This window comes from Clytia hemisphaerica, unplaced genomic scaffold (assembly GCF_902728285.1).
Source record: "Clytia hemisphaerica strain Z4C2 unplaced genomic scaffold, Clytia hemisphaerica genome assembly, whole genome shotgun sequence".
Lineage (NCBI taxonomy): Eukaryota > Metazoa > Cnidaria > Hydrozoa > Leptothecata > Clytiidae > Clytia > Clytia hemisphaerica.
This window is the reverse complement of record NW_027103528.1, coordinates 3544155-3562078: the sequence shown is the minus strand read 5'-3', so window position 1 is coordinate 3562078 and position 17924 is coordinate 3544155. Positions and strand designations below refer to the sequence as shown.

General features: G+C 35.5%; 1 protein-coding gene and 1 long non-coding RNA gene across 2 annotated transcripts; both read right to left on the bottom strand.

Annotated features, from left to right (window-relative positions):
- Nucleotides 1-470: 470 nt before the first annotated feature.
- Nucleotides 471-3701, bottom strand: LOC136799430 (uncharacterized). Its single transcript, XR_010845521.1, has 3 exons — nucleotides 3633-3701; nucleotides 3306-3365; nucleotides 471-581 (listed from the first exon to the last, which is right to left on the bottom strand). It is a non-coding gene; the product is annotated as an uncharacterized lncRNA (long non-coding RNA).
- An 11005-nt stretch (nucleotides 3702-14706) lies between these two features.
- LOC136799589 (uncharacterized) lies at nucleotides 14707-17824 on the bottom strand. The gene is made up of 4 exons (XM_067056313.1): nucleotides 17363-17824; nucleotides 17108-17159; nucleotides 15716-16147; nucleotides 14707-15515 (listed from the first exon to the last, which is right to left on the bottom strand). Exons 1-4 carry the CDS (start codon nucleotides 17696-17698, stop codon nucleotides 15016-15018), a joined length of 1320 nt encoding a protein of 439 aa, XP_066912414.1. The 5' UTR covers nucleotides 17699-17824; the 3' UTR covers nucleotides 14707-15015.
- Nucleotides 17825-17924: the final 100 nt, after the last annotated feature.

Sequence of the window (17924 nt, the reverse complement as noted above, 5' to 3'; positions counted from 1 at the left end):
AAACAGATAACCATCTAGATTTGAAAAATCTGGCTCTTCATCATAGTAAGGAAAGTCAGATTTTGTTCTCTTACTTGGCGGACACTGGTCATTTTTGTCTTCATCATTCGTTTCGTCTTTTTCATGGTTCTTTGACATCAAACTTTTTTCAATGTGTTCTAGTGTTAATTTATCTGTATCAGATAAAAGGCAAAGATTCATATCTTTGTATTCTATTCCACTGTCCTCCCTGTACTTTGACAATATAAAATCTGTAGTCGTTCCTGGTATAAAATAGGCAATGACTCCGGTTTCGTAAGCTAGGTGATACAGTTCCTCGGAGTCCAAGGTTCCAGGAAAATAATCCTCTATTCTCTTTTTCGCAAGTTTCAATGTTTGATCATAAGTCGATTCTGGAGATAGCTTAAGACTAATTCTTTTTTTGTGTATTTTTTTCAAAATACCACCTTTATGCCATGCTAAGACACCAACAAAGATTCCAACATCATCCGTTTTTTTCTTTCCTTTCCCTGATTTTGTAACTCGCTGAAACCAAGCTGAAGATTTCGATTTGGCGAATTCCTTATAAGTGAGCACGTTTCCTAAAAGAAAAAGAAAACAATAAAGTAAAATAAAAAAACACAGTCATTCATCTGCATTTGATAAAACCTTCAACGCAGAGTATTTTGGATCATGGTGTCCCTCAGGTTTTCAGGTTCCCCCATCTGAGGACTAAAACTACCTATTTGGTCTTCTCCCCCACCTACCCATTTCCCGGGGTTCCCCATTAGGACCATAATAACCTAACAGAAATAACAATTTCCTGCAATGACCACACGAATGCTAGAAAAATAGACACATTTTTAATCATCTATTTATTATACCTAATTTTTGCTCTTTCTACCCCCACTTTCCATAAAGTTTTCTGAAATCCCCCATTTTTTCAAGGTGAAAATATTCACTTCCCTCCAGGACAAAAGTTGATTCACTCTATCTTCCTTAAAGAATAGGTTTGCCGCCGAAAGATATTTTCTCCAGCGCAAGAGTGCGACAATTTAAATAAAATACAGAATCCCCATTATGAAAAATCTGCATCACTTTTTTTTATCTTCACGTCACATCTGGACAGGATTGTGAGTCGAACTGCGTCCGTAAAGCCCTTCACACACAATTTCACTCAAATACCATAGTAAATGTCTTAATTTGGAACTTTTTTCAAATTTTAGCAAAAAATCAATCAAAACTGAGTCATCCTTAGGACCCGTTTTTCTAATCTCAACGGCACATTCCTGTTGAACCACACGGGGTGGTTCCTTCCTAGGCTTCGTGCTCATGGTTTGTCTCTTGGTTGCTTTTACTTTTGTGATTTTTCTTAGCCTAGAAGTCTCTAGAAATTATCAAGACAACAAAAAGTCAAAATCAAAAACAGTCTCCAAAGGGGAGGGTTTTTTAACATTAGAAAGTCGAAAATGGCAAAAATTAAATAAAGAGTAAGAAATAGTTTCTGAAACATAGACCCTCTCCAAGGGTTTACCCTCTCCAAGGGTTTACATCAGTTTTCACTACCAATATTACAATCATGGACAAAAGGTTGTGGACAAATGAAATTTCAGTGAAAATGATGAGAAATAGACCAGAATGACTCTTCAATGTGTCTGAAAAAGGAGGGAAGTTAAGAAAAAGGAGGGAAGTTAAGAAAAACACTTTCGAAGTCGTTGCATTGCTTTTGAATTACTTTTGAGCAAAAATCAGCGTTTCGATACTGGTGTAAGCCAGTTAATCAAGCCCTTGTGGTTAGACTGCAGTGGGTGACTTTCAAAGACTTTGAACAGCTTTGGATGGGTTTGGAAAGCACACAGAACCTCTTAGGAACATGTTTTTGATCGATATTGAAGTATTTTGCAAATATTGCAGAAGTCTACAAACCTTTTGTCCATGACTGTATACAGAATTGAATATGGTGTGTATATGATTTTGTATGCACAACCTGGCCTGCCTTTATTTTTAGTAAAATATTGGAAGGAGTCCCCTTTACAGCAAAAAAATTGTCAGGGTCAGGCGTAGTGTTTTAAGCAAATTTTAATTTTTATGTGTTTCTGCCTTCCCTTGTTTTGCCTAGCTTTTTGCACTAAATAACCTATTGTACGAATAAATAAGATTTAAGTTACTTAAAACTTACTATATAGTCTGGCAGAATTAAGATTCGACCTTGAAAAAATTTCCGCACTAACTTTAACATACTTAGAGCCTCACAGTGAGGCCCATGGGGAAAATATTTGGTGAAAAACAACTTTTTTAAGGCCCATTTTTGCTATAAAACCCTTTAAAAGCGCTTCGCTAGCAATGGTAGTTGCCTTTTTTTAAAACAATCAATAAACGCCCCTGTCTCTAAAATGTGGGGAGGGGATTTCCCAATTTTATTTCTAAAAACCACAATGATTAAACAGTGCCATCGAAAGCCCTTGGGCGAAAGCACGTGGAGATTGCGCTGACTTTGAAATACTTTGAATAGCTTTGATAGGTTTGTAGCGTTGCTGATAACCAGTAGAGTGCTCAGAAAGTTATCAATTTTAGGGCAAAAAAGTACACTTAAGGCTTGATTTTACCAAAAGCTTTTCCCAAGGGCCTCACTGTGAGGCTCTGAGTATGTTTAATATGCATAAAATTCTGCTTCTAACGGTACCAAGAAAGATAGTGCGGAATTTTTTCAAGGTTCACCCATGTTTTATCACATTTCAGCCTAGCCTGGAGATCCATGCTATGATTTCTTATTCTATATACTGATGGCGAAATAATAGCATGGTACGGGCTGACAGTTTGAATTTCCCATATCCTAATAACGGTTGAAAACACAGCCAATCAAATCCTGTTATTGTTTCACTGGTCACACTTTTTAAAGAAAGCGCAACTTCCGAAATTTGGTTTTTATTTTAGTAAGTGAGGACAGCGTTAAATTCGAATTTCCCACTGTAATTTTTTTTAGGCCAAAATCGGACTCACAGCTCTGACCCGTCAAGTATTCATCAGATTTAAAAGAAATAAGCAGACGGGTTCCTGTCTAATTTCAGCCAGACTAATATTTCAGGAAAACATCAATGAGAATCTAATTTTGGGTTTTAGGCGGGGGAGAGGGTTAAGCTTATTTTAAATTTCTATTCTTAATGACAGAAGCATTTTTTGTCAAAGCACAAAATTATCAAATTAGGAAAATGCTTTCCAGCTTTTAGTAGTAATCAAGGTCAGTCGGCTGGCAGGAACATGTTATCCTATGTTATCTTGAATTTTAAGATTATGTTTAGTAAACTACACTTTTAAAAACTTGATACCTTTTTTATCATGAACTTTGGCATGCTCTTTCTCCTGCACCCTTGGATATGTTGTAGGTCCTATGGAAATAAAAAAATCAGACAACAATTTAATAGAGTGATAACAAAATAAACAATAGTATTTAAATCCAAAAAATATTTATGTAACTCACGCACGGGTAAAAAACCCCCATTCGATACCGATTTCACTCAGAAACATTTAATAACAAAAAAATTAGCTCAAAGATCTTAAATGAAAAAAAATTTGAAAAATTATTTTGCTATGGACATAAGTTTTCCAAAATGAACTAAAAAAACCAGTATATTTCTGGCATTTTTTAAGTTCACCTTTTTTGTTTTGAACTTCTGAACTTCTTCTGTCTTGAACTTCTGAACTGTCATCTTCCAACTTTAGACCTACGAAAAGAAAAAATCAGCATAAGCTATGCAGGACAAGGACACCTGAAGACTAATAATAGTTCAACATACACAATCAAGGGTCCCTTGAAGATGGATTTTATGTTGCAAAGATAAGTACTTTTGAAAAAAATGGATCTAAGAAGATCAAAATATGGTAGGGTGTAAAAATGACCTGAAAATACCACTACTGAGCACTTTTCTGAAATGGGTTGGTGGTATGCAAAGAATTCTCAAAATTTATTTAGTAAAACATGTGAAAACAAATGGAAAGTCACTATGCCAGTTTTGTGGGTTGTATATTTTGGGTAAGCTGCAGTTTTTACAAGCTCTTATTTGATTCGGTGGGTCATAAAGATGCAGTAAAAACAATTTTGTTACTTTTTCTAAAGAATGCGCCATCTCTATTACCTCAGATAACCAATCAGTGAAGTAAAAACTTCAGTCCATATTTTTTGGTCTTTGTGTGTATGATTTTAAGGCATTCCCTATTTTTTGAATTATTTAATATGATTGTAAAATCGAAAGTTAGGGTTCATAAAACATCAGTCATGATTTCGGCTGCAATGACATGGTTACGAAACCGATTTTTGTCAATCATACTGATCATAGTTCGCACCCCCCTTTATAAGGGGGGTAACAATGTTCTTCAAATCTCTGAAAGGGGGGGGGGTAAGAGATTTTTTTGTAGAAAGGGGGAAATTTTCAGAAAGGGGAAGGTTCATCTAGAAAGGGGGGGTTGGGATGTCAATTATGATTTTTTGTGTTTTCCCAAAAATAGAAGTTTTGATTTAAAATGCAATGTCTTCTTTCTTTATTGTTTAGTATGTTCGAAACATTCGATTCAAAATGATTTTTTATTTTAAAGTTTTATTTGTTCTTGCTTTTTCACCGGTATAATCATGGTAGGATTTGAAAAATTTGAAAGGGGTAGCATCAAGTTTTAAAATAGGGGAGAACCTAGGGTAGGGGTAGTGACCCCCTTTCAAACTATGTCAATAAGAAAGGGTTGAAGGTGAATGCAAATAATTATCGAGACCATTCCAGCAATTAATAGTGTATCCACGGCAAAATTGGATCTTCATTCAGGATGGCGCATCCTCCCAAACTATCAATCTAATCCAAGGATTCTTAAAAGAAACCATCCCCAGGTGCTTTGTAAATAAGAACGAATGGCCACCCAAGTCTCCTGATTCAAACTCACTGGACTATTTCTTTTGGGATCGAGTTAAGGCAGAAGTCTACAAAGGTCTTCTGTATTCTTTTGTCTTTTTAAATTTTAAAACTTTTCGAACAAAAAGCATTTGAAAATGATTTTGGAAAACCAGATTGTAATACAAATTTGGTTTTCAGGACTGACGAGTTGCTTTTAGAAATTCAATGCAGGGACTCCTGACCAATGAAGTATAAGCCCGAAGGGCTAGAAGTCAATCTCTTTTGTAGGATTTGAAGCCAACAAATCCTACCAAAGTTGCACGGCCTTGAGCGGCTCGACTGTTTTTTACACAAATGACAGATTGAAACTAAAATTTACCGCTAAATTTTGAAAAAAATATCAATCGCAAACAAAGGAATTGCTAGATTCAATCTGTTGTCAAAAAGACAGACCTGGTGGGGACTCTACAAATCAAACTACTTACTTGTTCCACATTCACCACAAAAATTTGCCTTCTTGCCACAATCAATGCCACAGTTGAAGCAAAACACCATTGTATTATTATTTTTTTAAACTGCTTGAAAGTCAAAAGGTTAGTGAAGATTTCCCAAAAGTTGTTTGGTTCTGAATTAAAATTTTCCCTTCACATTGGCTGTTAAACATTGCTACAATTTTGTCGCATATAGGACAAATTTTTAGCTGTAAAACCTGTGGAAAAAATTAAAAACAGGAAAATAGCTAGTAAAGTGTGATGAAACTATTCTTTTCTTGAAACCTGACTCCTAGAGGTCAAAAATGCCAAAAGAAGTTTAAAATTTTTGAAAAAAAATTTTTTTTTCAGTCTTTTGGAACAATTTCATGCAAATCACCCAGAAGTGCTACTGTAGTAGTAATAATGCATATCTCACAACTAACATGCTGTCGGCAGTAAAACAGCAAAATGACTTGGTAAAAAAATCTCTCACAAAAAAAATCATCCAGAAAATTACCGTAAGTTGGTCTCATGTCGACATCCCTTTTCTAATTTCAACACCCTTCTTTAGAGAAATGAACTTGTAACAGCAAGTCAAGTTTGGAATCGCTGATTAAAACTAATCCACCAGAGAGGAAAGAATCTTAGTCTATCAACGATTCCGACCTTTTTATTATCCCTATCTGTCTGTGTGTAGAAGGGTGTCGAAATTAGGAAACCGATGTCGATATTAGAACAACTTACGGTAAGTCCCATGAGTGACCTTAAAATTGAGCAGATTTTCTCAACTGCGAAATTCAATCACTGCAAGAATTACTTTAGACGTATATACTGCTGTATTGCTGTGTAAGAGTCATTTATTGGTGCGGGGATGATTCTTCTAAGGCACAAACAGCAAATGGGAATTTGAATTGCCAGGGCATGACTATGTTCAGGTGTTGAATCTAGCAAACTGCATTTTAATAAATACGGAGACAAATGCCCCTTAATTTTTGTGTCTTTTACCAGACGATCTCAATCGAACGGAATCGACAATCGAACCAGTCGAACCAAATCGAACGCAATCGACCAATTGAAATTCGATTGTCAAACGCAATCGAATCTCAATCGAACGTTAAAATTCTGGGTAATATTCGATTGGTTCGATTGTTGTTCGACTGGTTCGATCGTCGATTCCGTTCGATTGAGGTCGTCTGGCTTTATTCTTGCAGCTTCCCAACATCCAAGCTCTGAAACATCACAAGCCAAATGAAATTACTTTCGATTTCCCGTAGAAATTATGAGATGAACAATCTGGGGGTTAATTAATCAACGATTGAACGCAATTGAACGCAATCGAACGTCAATCGAACGCAATTGAATATCAATCGAATCTGAAAATTGCGGTGATATTCGATTGAGATTCGATTGTGTTCGACAATCGAATTTCAATCGGTCGATTGCGTTCGATTTGGTTCGACTGGTTCGATCGTTGATTCCGTTCGATTGAGATCGTCTGGCTTTTACCTTTGATTTCAAGCTGAAAATCTTTCAAAAGTGAGACTAAAGTGAGCTCACCAAAAAGCAAACCAAAAACAAGTGAAAAATGGTTTATAGTGTTCTTCCTTTGTCAAAAGTTGGAGAAAACATGCAGTTGGTATCATATCAGACATCATGATGATGATGACAGACCGCAAAATAGCAGCACACCCGCCACCCCTCTACTGCATATAATATATGGCTCAAAAGTGGGTTGGTGTAATTTAAGATGCACGATCTAACGATTTACGATTCACGATGCGCGATCCATGCATAAAGTATGCTGATTATTCCTAATAATTATCATAAAACATAAATTATATAACATAATTCTAAAACAATGGCATAATCTTTTCTCGCTTTTGTTCACCACAGTAAATTTATCCAAAAAAAAAGAAATAAATAAGCAATGGAACTACGAATAATTACGACCGTAAAATTATGAAAAAAATAACTTGCATAATCTTACAATAGAAAGAAAGTGAAAGTAATAAACAATGCACAAGAAACATTTTTGCTCTCAGTTTTAACAATCAATAATCGAATATAGGAATTTCCTTCTTAAAGCAAATAAAAGAATATGTAGGAGAACAATATGTTTTGCGGACCGTAATGTACGAAGCAAAAAACGGATCCTCTATTATGAGAAAGAATTTTCTTTCTGTAAACAATTTCCCTATATTGATGGGATATTGATTCAAGTTATGAAAAAGAGAGAGAGAGTACAGAAGGTGAATGCCCGTGGCTTTCACTTTCTTTTTTAATCTATAAAAACGCATTGAAAGCTTTTTTAAATATAATTTGTATAATCTTACATAAATTATGTTTTTAAAAATAATTGAGTTTCAGCGAATGAAAGTTTGTAAATTGCCTAAATATTTTATCATGATTAGTATAATTACGCATGAATTAACATATTTTATGCACGGATCGCGAATCGTGCATCGTAAATCGTTAGATCGTGCATCTTAAATTACACCAACCCCTCAAAAGTTTACTAAGTGCGTTTGGCTATTGATAAGCTAAGGATGACACAACCCTAATTTCTAATTACCTCTGGTCTGAGGTTAAGGCTATCTGGAATAAATATAAATCTGAATAGCTGATTTGAGAAGCTGAAAGACTGCGAGACTGACTGACTGGAAATTTGAAAAGCAGACAGAGTCAGTTACAGTTGTCGGTTGTCAGTGATTGGCAAAAAAATACCTACCCCTCATGCATATCGCTCTGATTAGCAGCTTAGTATCGAACCTTTCTAGAAAACAGCAACACAGTACAACATCAACGACTTTGGTGACTTTTCACCTTTCAATATTCAATCTGCATACAACACAACCATATTCCCCATACCATGCTTTACCTACCTTACAATCTCCATGGTTTCATTTTGTTTACGATTTTGAAATTGGCGGGATAAAAATTTTAAAATGGAGTGACGAAATTCAAAATGGAGCGACGAAATTCAAAATGGAGTGACGAAATTCAAAATGGAGTGACGAAATTCAAAATGGAGTGACGAAATTCAAAATAGCGTGAGAATAAAAAATTTAGAGTGACAGTTGTGGGCCACCGTACTGTTTTGTCACAAAAATTCTTAGTTTCATCACAAAACTTTTTGGTTTCATCACAAAAATTCTTGGTTTAATCACAAAATTTTTAGTTTCGTCACAAAAATTTTTAGTTTCATCAGAAAAATTTTTAGTTTCATCACAAAAACTTTTAGTTTCATCACAATTTTTCAGTGTTTCATCACAGATTTTCAGTGTTTCGTCACAAATTTACAGGACTTTTCAGTGTTTCATTATTAATATATATTTTTTTGAAACTAAAAAAAACTTTTTTTCTTGTGGCGGTAGGATCAGGCGAAAACTGGATAAGGCGCAAGATCCTGTTTTCATATTATTTTGCAAAAAAGAAATACAAAGAAAACTGAGAAGCTCGTTTTTCATAGGAATTAGTTTTCAGGAATCAGCACATCTCTCTTTTCAGCCAAAAGATTTTTTCTCGCCATTTAATTTCGCGAATTAAGGGGTCATTCGCAAAATTTTCTAGACGCAGAATTTTCTGACATTGAAGTAGGGAATATTAGGCTATAGCAAGGAGGCTTTCTAAATTAGCTGCATGAAATCTTAAGTAAATTTTTTTATTGTGAACACTCTATAAAAAATAATTCACTACTACACCTAAGAGAACGAATAAATTCGTTTGCATCAGATTAAGAGAATTATAAATTTGAAAACCGAGTCGAAAAGCTCAAAACCATGTACCACGGGATTTTGACTTATCTTGGTAACTGCGTTTTGAAAAGGAAGCCTGAAATATTTTTCAATATCTCAAGAAATGAGTATCGAAGAGTATCGCAGTGGGAAAATACTAATCACGTTTTCATCAACACCCTTCTGCCCTTAATCACTGGTGGCAAAAATATCGTCTTTTGAAATGTGGATCCTTCATGCCTGTATTTAAAAGCAAGAAAGAAAATTTTATTTTTAGTTTCATAAAGAAATATATTAATAATGAAACACTGAAAGTTTCGTGATGAAACACTTAAAAAACCTGGAAAGTTGTGACGAAACACTGAAATTCTGTGATGAAACTAAAAATTTCATGTGACAAAACTAAAAACTTTGTGACGAAACTAAGAACTTCTGTGATGAAACTAAAAATTTTATGTGACGAAACTAAAAACATTGTGATGAAACTAAAACTTTTGTGATAAAACACTGAAATTTTGTGACAAAACAGTGGCATCTCAGGGCCATTGTAATATGTAGATTCCAAAATCAAAAAGTTTCCACAATATTATCGTGCAAGTAACGAGTAATTGGCGATTTTTTGCATTTCCAGGCAAAATTGCAAGGCCTGGAAATTCATGATTATTTGTGGTCAAAAAGGTGTTTAATTTTGCATAAATTAATGCAGATTGTGGGGAAATTCCCTGTTTTCCATCAGTTTTTCACCACAAATAGGCCAATAAATTTTGATCTAGAGAAGTTGGGACTTTGATGTAATACACTTTTTTGCTCAGTTTGAAGAGCTCTATCATGTGATATATATTTTTTTAATTTGAAGACCCCCCAAAAATCTGAATTTCCAGGCCTTGCAATTTTGCCTGTTAAAGCTATCTTTCAATTAGACTAAGAAGAAGCTACCCCTGTGACTAGCAATTTTTGCCCTATGATACAAATTCCCCTTTTTCACAATTTTTTTCAGGTGATCAAGTGATATAATTGTAACTTTCCAATCCTACTTTCTTCCAAAGAACATTTTAAGCCTAATTTGAGGTTTTTAGCACCAACAACAGATTTTAGGTTTTATTTCCAGGCAAAACCCCGTTTTTCCACGGTTTTGGTAAATTTTGGCTTTAAATACCTAATTCTTTGAATTTTATATACATGGTAGAGGTATATAATTGTTACATTCTCATCCTACTTTATTCCAAAGAGCATTTTAAGCCTAAGTTGAGGTTTGTAGCATTATTTATCAGAACAGATTTTATTCCCAGGCAAAGCCCTGTTTTTCCCTGTTTTTGGTCAATTTTGGCCTATTATTTGAAGTCTATGTATATGGTAGAGGTATATAATTGTTACATTCTAATCCTAGTTTTTTCCAAGGAATATTTTAAGCCCAATTTGAGGCTTTTAGCAGCAACAGAACAGATTTTTTTTCCCAATGCAAAACCCTGTTTTTTTGTGGTTTTGGTCAATTTTGGCCTAAATACCTAGTTATTTGAAGTCTATGTATATGGTAGAGGTATATAATTGTTACATTCTAATCCTAGTTTTTTCCAAGGAATATTTTAAGCCTAATTTGAGAGTGGTAACACCAACAGAACAGGTTCTAGGTTTTTTATCCAGGCAAAATTGCCCGAAATTGGCCCATTTCGGGCATAAAAAAGGCCGGAGAACCGTCAAAAATTGAAAAAATTGAAAAATATTTCAGATTTGTGTTATTTGGGTCCCAACGGACCAAAAAAATTATGCAAACTCAATTTTGAAAAAAAAGTCTCTAAAGCCCACTGCTACTGAGATTAATTTTTGTCAAAGTGTTAAAGCAACATAGTTAGGTTATCAACTTTCCTTTGTCAACTTGTGTAACCTGGTACATTTTGAATTTGAAAATACTGTATTTTAGCCCATATAATATCTCCTGCAAAGATTATTCATATTATTGTCACCACTATCAAATAAAGTGAGAGTTGTTTGTTTAACAGAATTAAAGTGCTCTACCAGAAGGAGCCTTAAATACAGTCTGCCTTAGTAACCCATCAATATTTCCTTATCTGAAGTTTGCTAATGACAGGAGATTGGAAAAGAAAACTAAAATCTTTCCACAGTTTGTTCTTACTGAAAGTTATGGAGTGAACACCGTGACTCAGAAAATGAATCTTTTGGGAGCAACAAAAGTGCCAATTCTGACTGAGGGAATAATTCTTGTATAATGAAACATTACGATGACTTTTAGTACCCAATTTAATTATACCTATTTTATACCCATTATACAACATTTTCATTTTGGTTCTATAATGTTTGAATACTTTCTAATAGAACCATGGTGAATGGGCATGTTAAGTGTAGTCCAATCTCGAAACTGAATTTCCGAGAATAAGATCCTCGACTGTTTTGGTCACACTTCATTCAACAGTGTAATTTGTGAGCCTTTCAGCTTCGTTTTCATCTTGCACCAAGAAGTGACCTTTGGGGAACTCCTTGATCAACTGGTTTACTGTCAGATTGATGCTCTCTAATACATAGATTTTTGAATATTTGTGAGACAGCATTCCCACTATTCATAGATATAACCCGTTTTTAGTAATAAGTTGGATATTTGATACTTCACAGAAAAGTGCTACCAAGGGGTATTTCGGGTCCCATATCTTCCGAAGGACTTATGTTTGCCTTGAAATTTGACAAACTTCTTAACCTAAGGTTGAATTACCACTGGTGTAAAAATGAACGTTATAGCATAAGTAGAAAAAAAACTCAATTTTTGCAATCGCAAATTTAACAACTAAAAAATCGCGAATTTTTCAACCAAAAATACATTCAAATATAGCGCTTTTGATTCTCTAAAACAAGCAAAAAAAATTTCCATAATTATATTTGACTATCAAAAGTTACAGGCATTCTTGTTTCCACTGCCAATTATATCTGGACAGACTTTAATTGCAACTTCTTCGATAAGGTCTAGTCAAGGAATTATTATAGACCATCAATAAACATCAAAGCGTCTTGGTTCCACTGTTGTATTATGAGAATCTTTTTGAGGCACGTAATAGCAAGATGGTTTTTTTTGAGGTTGAAGTTTAAAAATTTAAGTCTCTTTGGGAATAAAGATGAGTGACTTTCGATGAAATTGCAAATGGATTGCCACAGAAAATCATTTTAAATGATGAATGAAGGTTGAACAATATTGTCATTACTACGGAAAAGGCTTAAGCATGAGAAATCGATTAAACCAATCATTTGTAGGTATATCTAGTTGCTACAGTAATTTGATGACAAACGCTGTCAAAGGGAAACAAAAGGCTAGGAGTAACAATCCAATGATCTTCCCCGATATTCATTCAATGCGCATTCTAATAACCCTAATAAGAACTAATTCTTGGAACCTTTCTTTACGGAACCCCGTCGCAGTTGTCAATTCCAGATGATATTATTGATATGATATGATATTCCAAGGTAAGCGCAATAGTGATTTAGACATATAGCTTTCACTGATTTTTGAGCTCTTGTTTTTAAAGATTCAATTCATTTGCATTTCATTTTTGCAATCTTGTTGGTCGTAGGAATATGCGGGGGATCGTCCTGATGATTTTTAGAACTAACGAATGGATATACTAACTAATGTCCTCCAAACTTTGTTTGGTTTGAAAACAGTTTTGAGTACTCGAGTTAGCTTGTAGTGATTAATGTTAGATATGGTGGGTTTGACAAGATATATGTGGCTTAAATTCTGCATTTTCTAGAACTTCATCAGAACTTTCCACTAGCTATCCTTTTTGATACGTACCAGTAAATCAGCTGATTTAAAAAAGTGGTGTTATCTTTCAATATTTGATTGATGATATTTATGAAAAAAACTTTTTTGTTCTTATCTTCATTTGTCGTTTTGTACTCCATATAATGGATATCTCATCTTACTCCATTTACTCCACTGTTTTCGGGAAATTTTATATAGCCTTGAAATCTTTCATGTAGAAAGTTGAGCGCCACCACTGGTCCGTAAAGGACACCTGTTTCAAAGTCATCGCACAAAAAGAGGGAGATTGTAGGCTATATTATCATATATATCTTGTCACAGTAAAACCAATTTTCTCCGTCTTTATTAAAGTAAAGAAGTTTTTTCTCAAAAGTTAAGTTCCCGCCTGACAAGAAGACAAAAAGAACTAAACAAAGAAAGGGTAAAAACCTAGCCATAATCGATCATCACTTAACCCTCTCATTCAAGCCCTGAGGCTCAAAGGTCTGGAGTTTGTTAATCCAGAAATCTTCGCGTACCCGAAGACTCTGTTCATTCTGGGATTGATCGATTAGTGTAAAATCCCAGTCCTCTATACCATTATGACCCTCCTGACAAAAATGAGAGTGAAATGACATTTGAGGCGCTGTTTCACCTGAACTGCATTTCCGGAAACAAGATTTATAGTTGTTAAACCTGTTTCTAAATTTTACGGTGCTGCCTACATATTGTTTTTGACATGTTTGCATGTCACTAGGTAGACAACATGTTCAGAATCACAGTTCAAATGACACCTGATTTCGTATTCCTCCGATGTTATTGAGCTCCTAAAAGATTTTGTTTTAGTGATAGAAGGACATATCAAGCAGCGTGTTTGCTGACATGCTTCAGATTGACCTCCTGTCTTCTTAGGTTTAGAGAGTTTGGATCGAACAAGAAGGTCTTTGAGGCTTTTGCCTCTCTTAAAGCCAACAGAAAACACCTTGCGATGTTCTTCATTCGCCGCTGTGAGGAGTACATGAATGTCTCGCAAGACATTCTTAATGTTGGCAAAGGCAGGATGATAAGTTAGATTGAAAACCAGTTTACGTCCACGATCTTTTTTATTGTTCTGCTCTCTGAAGAGCAAATCATCTCGCTTCGGTTCTCTGGCCTTCAGAATTTCTCGACGAACCAGTTTGTCACTGTATCCTCGCTTTTTTAGCCACAATGCTAGCTGGTCGCATCTGAGGTCAAAAAAAAAGATTGTTCTGAACAGATGCGATTTAAGCGTAGATTAAGGAATGGCCTTTTTTGAATGAAATGCGTGGCACGAGGATGCGTCTAAATACTGATGGGTATCAGTGGGTTTGACATACAAGTCCGTCACTAACTTATCATTAACCCTAATAATTTGGACATCTAAAAAATTGACAGAAGTTGGAGAATATTCAAAGGTAAATTTTATAGAGGAATGGAAATTGTTAATGAATTTCATGAAGTCTTGGAGGTGCTCTTCCCCATGCTCCCAGATCATAAAAATATCATCGATATATCTCCACCAGGTCTTAGGTTTTAACTCGCAAGCACCCAAAAGCTTCTCCTCCAAGTCAGTCATGAAAATAATAGCATATTGAGGGGCCATTTTTGTGCCGATGGCAGTACCCCTCTTCTGCTTAAAAAATTGACCATTGTGTTCAAAATGATTGTTTTCTAGAACACATTCAGCAAGTTCAACCAAAGAGTCAGTTGAGATTTTTTTGTCTTGCCTTTGGTCAAGTTTTTTTCTAACAGCTTCCAAGCCTTCATCATGAGGAATATCATATATATTCTGTGACCAGATTTTAATTGCGCAAAAACACATTAGATCCGTTATAAAACGATACAAAATCCAAAAGAAGAGAAAATTATAATATACCAATAAATCTACACGTTTTTATAGAAACAACCCATATTAAAACATAAGGCTTCAACAGATAAACATTAGGAACATTTTCAGACTACAACTCAAAAAGTTAAAAACATCCAAATGCTTCAAGTTTTGGATGTTCTTATAAAAATGTGCATACATTTCAATATCAAAGCTTCTAGAGCAAATTTCACAACGATTTCAGTTTTCAAGTCTATTATGTCAGCTGCACTACTCTGAACTTTAGAGTGTGAATGAGTTTTTTAAGAAGCCTGGGACCTAGCCCAGGCTGACGCTATGCTAATTCGAATTATATGAATCAAAGATTCTTGAATTCAAATTTTTTAATCCAGACGTCTCCTGGATATTGCGTGGCTTGGTCTATGTACGCAGTTATCACTCTGAGGTCGTGAAACTCTTTGCTAGCACCTCCTGTGAACTCGCAAAAGTGATCATTAACATGGAAGAAGGACTTGTTGCCTCGTCGAATGAATTTCAGCTTAAGGAGTTTCCCTTCTTCTACCTTTTCAGTGTAAGTGCTGCAAAGTTTTCTACTGTTCCCATTGGTTGCATGTATCTGGTGACCTCCCGGGTGGATGTTATACGCAAAGAGCGTGAAATAACCATGACGGTTCAGCCATATTCCTGGGTTGCCTACGAGAGGTCGAGGTGTAAATCCTCGAATCTCATCATTAACAATTTCGAAAACAGCGTCAAAACCTGATGATGGCATCTCAAAAACGACAAATTCAAGATCCACTTGCCAATCCACTGACTGATAAGGAATGTTTGGCCATGTTGCTCCGTTCGCTCTAATGACTGAAAAAATGAAAAATACATTTCAGCATGTTTACATTCAGATTTGTTTTACTTTCTTCCAGTTCATATTTTTAAGTTACCTTTTCCTCCATTTAATTGATATGTGATTAGTGTCAACACGAGAGACAGCTAGAATCTCCTTCGTAAAAAATAAAATATGCCTAAAAAAGCATCTTTTTTTTGTGAAAATTTTTTCAAACCTTTTTGCTGGTAGTAGAGGTCTTTAACGATTGCATCACTCAAAGGTTTCTTCCACGGATCGCTTGTCAGTATCTTGACGTCCTCCAAGACAGCTTTGGTGAATGGGATTGCGCTTTGCACTGTTTCTTCATCAATGGTCAAGAAGGCTCGATCGTCGGTTCGCCTTTCCGAATGAATTCGGCAGATTGAGATGTTGGTTGGACGCTTTGTTTGGATTTTGGTTGGATGGACGAATTGTTGGCCACTATCGGTGAAGAAAACTTGGATGTTGTTGTTTCTGAATGAAATTTCGGGATTACTCTTCCCCTGTTTTGTCATCAAATGGAGAATTTGTTTTTCTTCTTCTACTTCTTGAGGAGCTTTTCTCATGAAAAGTTCGAATGAAAAACACCAATCGTTACTGTGATCCAGAATATTTCCTATTCCTTGACCTGTAATAAAGGTTAAAATTGTTCAGCTGCGAACCGCAGAGATAGAGCGTTCGCCTAAGGTGCGAGAGGTCGTGGACTACATCGGCCAGATCATACCAAAGACTTTGTACAAAAATAATAATTGATGTCTTTCAACAATTCAAGAGAAGGATCAAGGGGAAGCGCCGAAGGAGTAGCGTCCTCATCTTTGGGAAAGAGGAGCCTTTTGACGGTCGGTCAAAAAGAAAAAAAAAGTCTAATTTTTAGGAGTAATATTTAAATCCGGTACCTCTACTCTGTACCCCTACTCTGTACTCACGTTTATCGCTTCGTAGTACACTCTGTGCGCACTGTCTGTTTCATAAAAAATTCCCGTTCGGAGACCTCTGCGATTAAGTATGATTTGTAAATAGCAACACTTCTCTCATCGCCTCCCCTCTCTCACCAACACTCCATCGCAGCGATCGGTTTGAAAAATCTCAAATGAGAAAAGACAATGACAACGACCCTCTACGGCAATGAATTTCGAAATTAGCCGTAGAGACTGGGTTGTGTACAGACAAGGGGGCACTAGAATTGGAGAATGTCAGGTATGTGCGGATCCGACCTCCGAAAGCCGACCCTTAGAAATACAAAACTTTTGCGAATCCATTTAGATTTATAATATTTTACCTTAGGAGAATTGTCCTCAAAAACCAATACACCAATTTAGTACCATCGCACTGCGAAAATGAGTTCCCGCTAAAAATTGGTGGTTTTTTTTTCAGAATTTTTGAGTTTTTGTACCCTTAGAAGGCAACGAGAAGGTAAAAACCGAACCTTACCGATCGTACATACCCAGCACTTATCTTTGCCCAAGTACCTTTTGGGTTTGAATATTCACCATTCTCGTCAAAATAACAAAATTTACATTTCAATGTTTACCGTTCTCAAAATAACAAATTTATAATCTATCGTCGTTGTAGATATCAAAGAATTTACCTTTTCTTATGTAGAAGAAGTTTTTGAGTTCCCCTTTTTCATTTGGTCTTTCCTGAAAAAAAAGTTTTTTCATCTGCTTAAATTTCAGTGATCTCTTGACATTTTTGACGACTTTATACAACTAATCGATTATTTCGGCATAAGCTATTAAAGATCTTGATATGATAAGAAACTTAAAAAAAATTTCAATAATTCTAGTCTGATTTTCACCTCAAAAACACCTTCCGAAGGTGCTGGACTTTTTGTAATATCTACCTTTTCATAGAAGACCCACCCATTGGCTCTTTCCAATGAAGCTTCGGTTTCGTTGACAGTTGTGTATTTGTTGACCATGCAGATATTTTGCTCTCTGTGGTAGTTGATCGATCCACTACCTTTCGTGTTAATCGATTCGAACATACATTCTTCGATTCGCTTCAAACCGTGCAATGTAAACAGGTCTTTATCAGCCAACTTGAAGTTTTTGATTCCCTTCAGAAATCGTGTGCCCGTAGTTTGTGGCTTCAGATTGACAAGCTGCATTTGAGCCAAAGTCTCTGTGCTCAATAACGCGATCAAAAAGCTCCAAATTTCGATAAGAAATGCGAACATGTTGCACCTCGTTTCTTTATAATGTTAAAGAATCACCCGAGGGAACCTGTCTTCTTGGTCTTATCTACCTTGCTTCGACATTCTATCTGAAGGTCGGTCTGGTATGAGACATTTTTCTTAAACCACTTCAAGAGAAAAACGTGAATGTGTTTCCTTTTAAGAATTTGATTTTCATTTTTAATTGAATTCGATTCAGATTTTTCACACTGGTATAACGAAAAATATT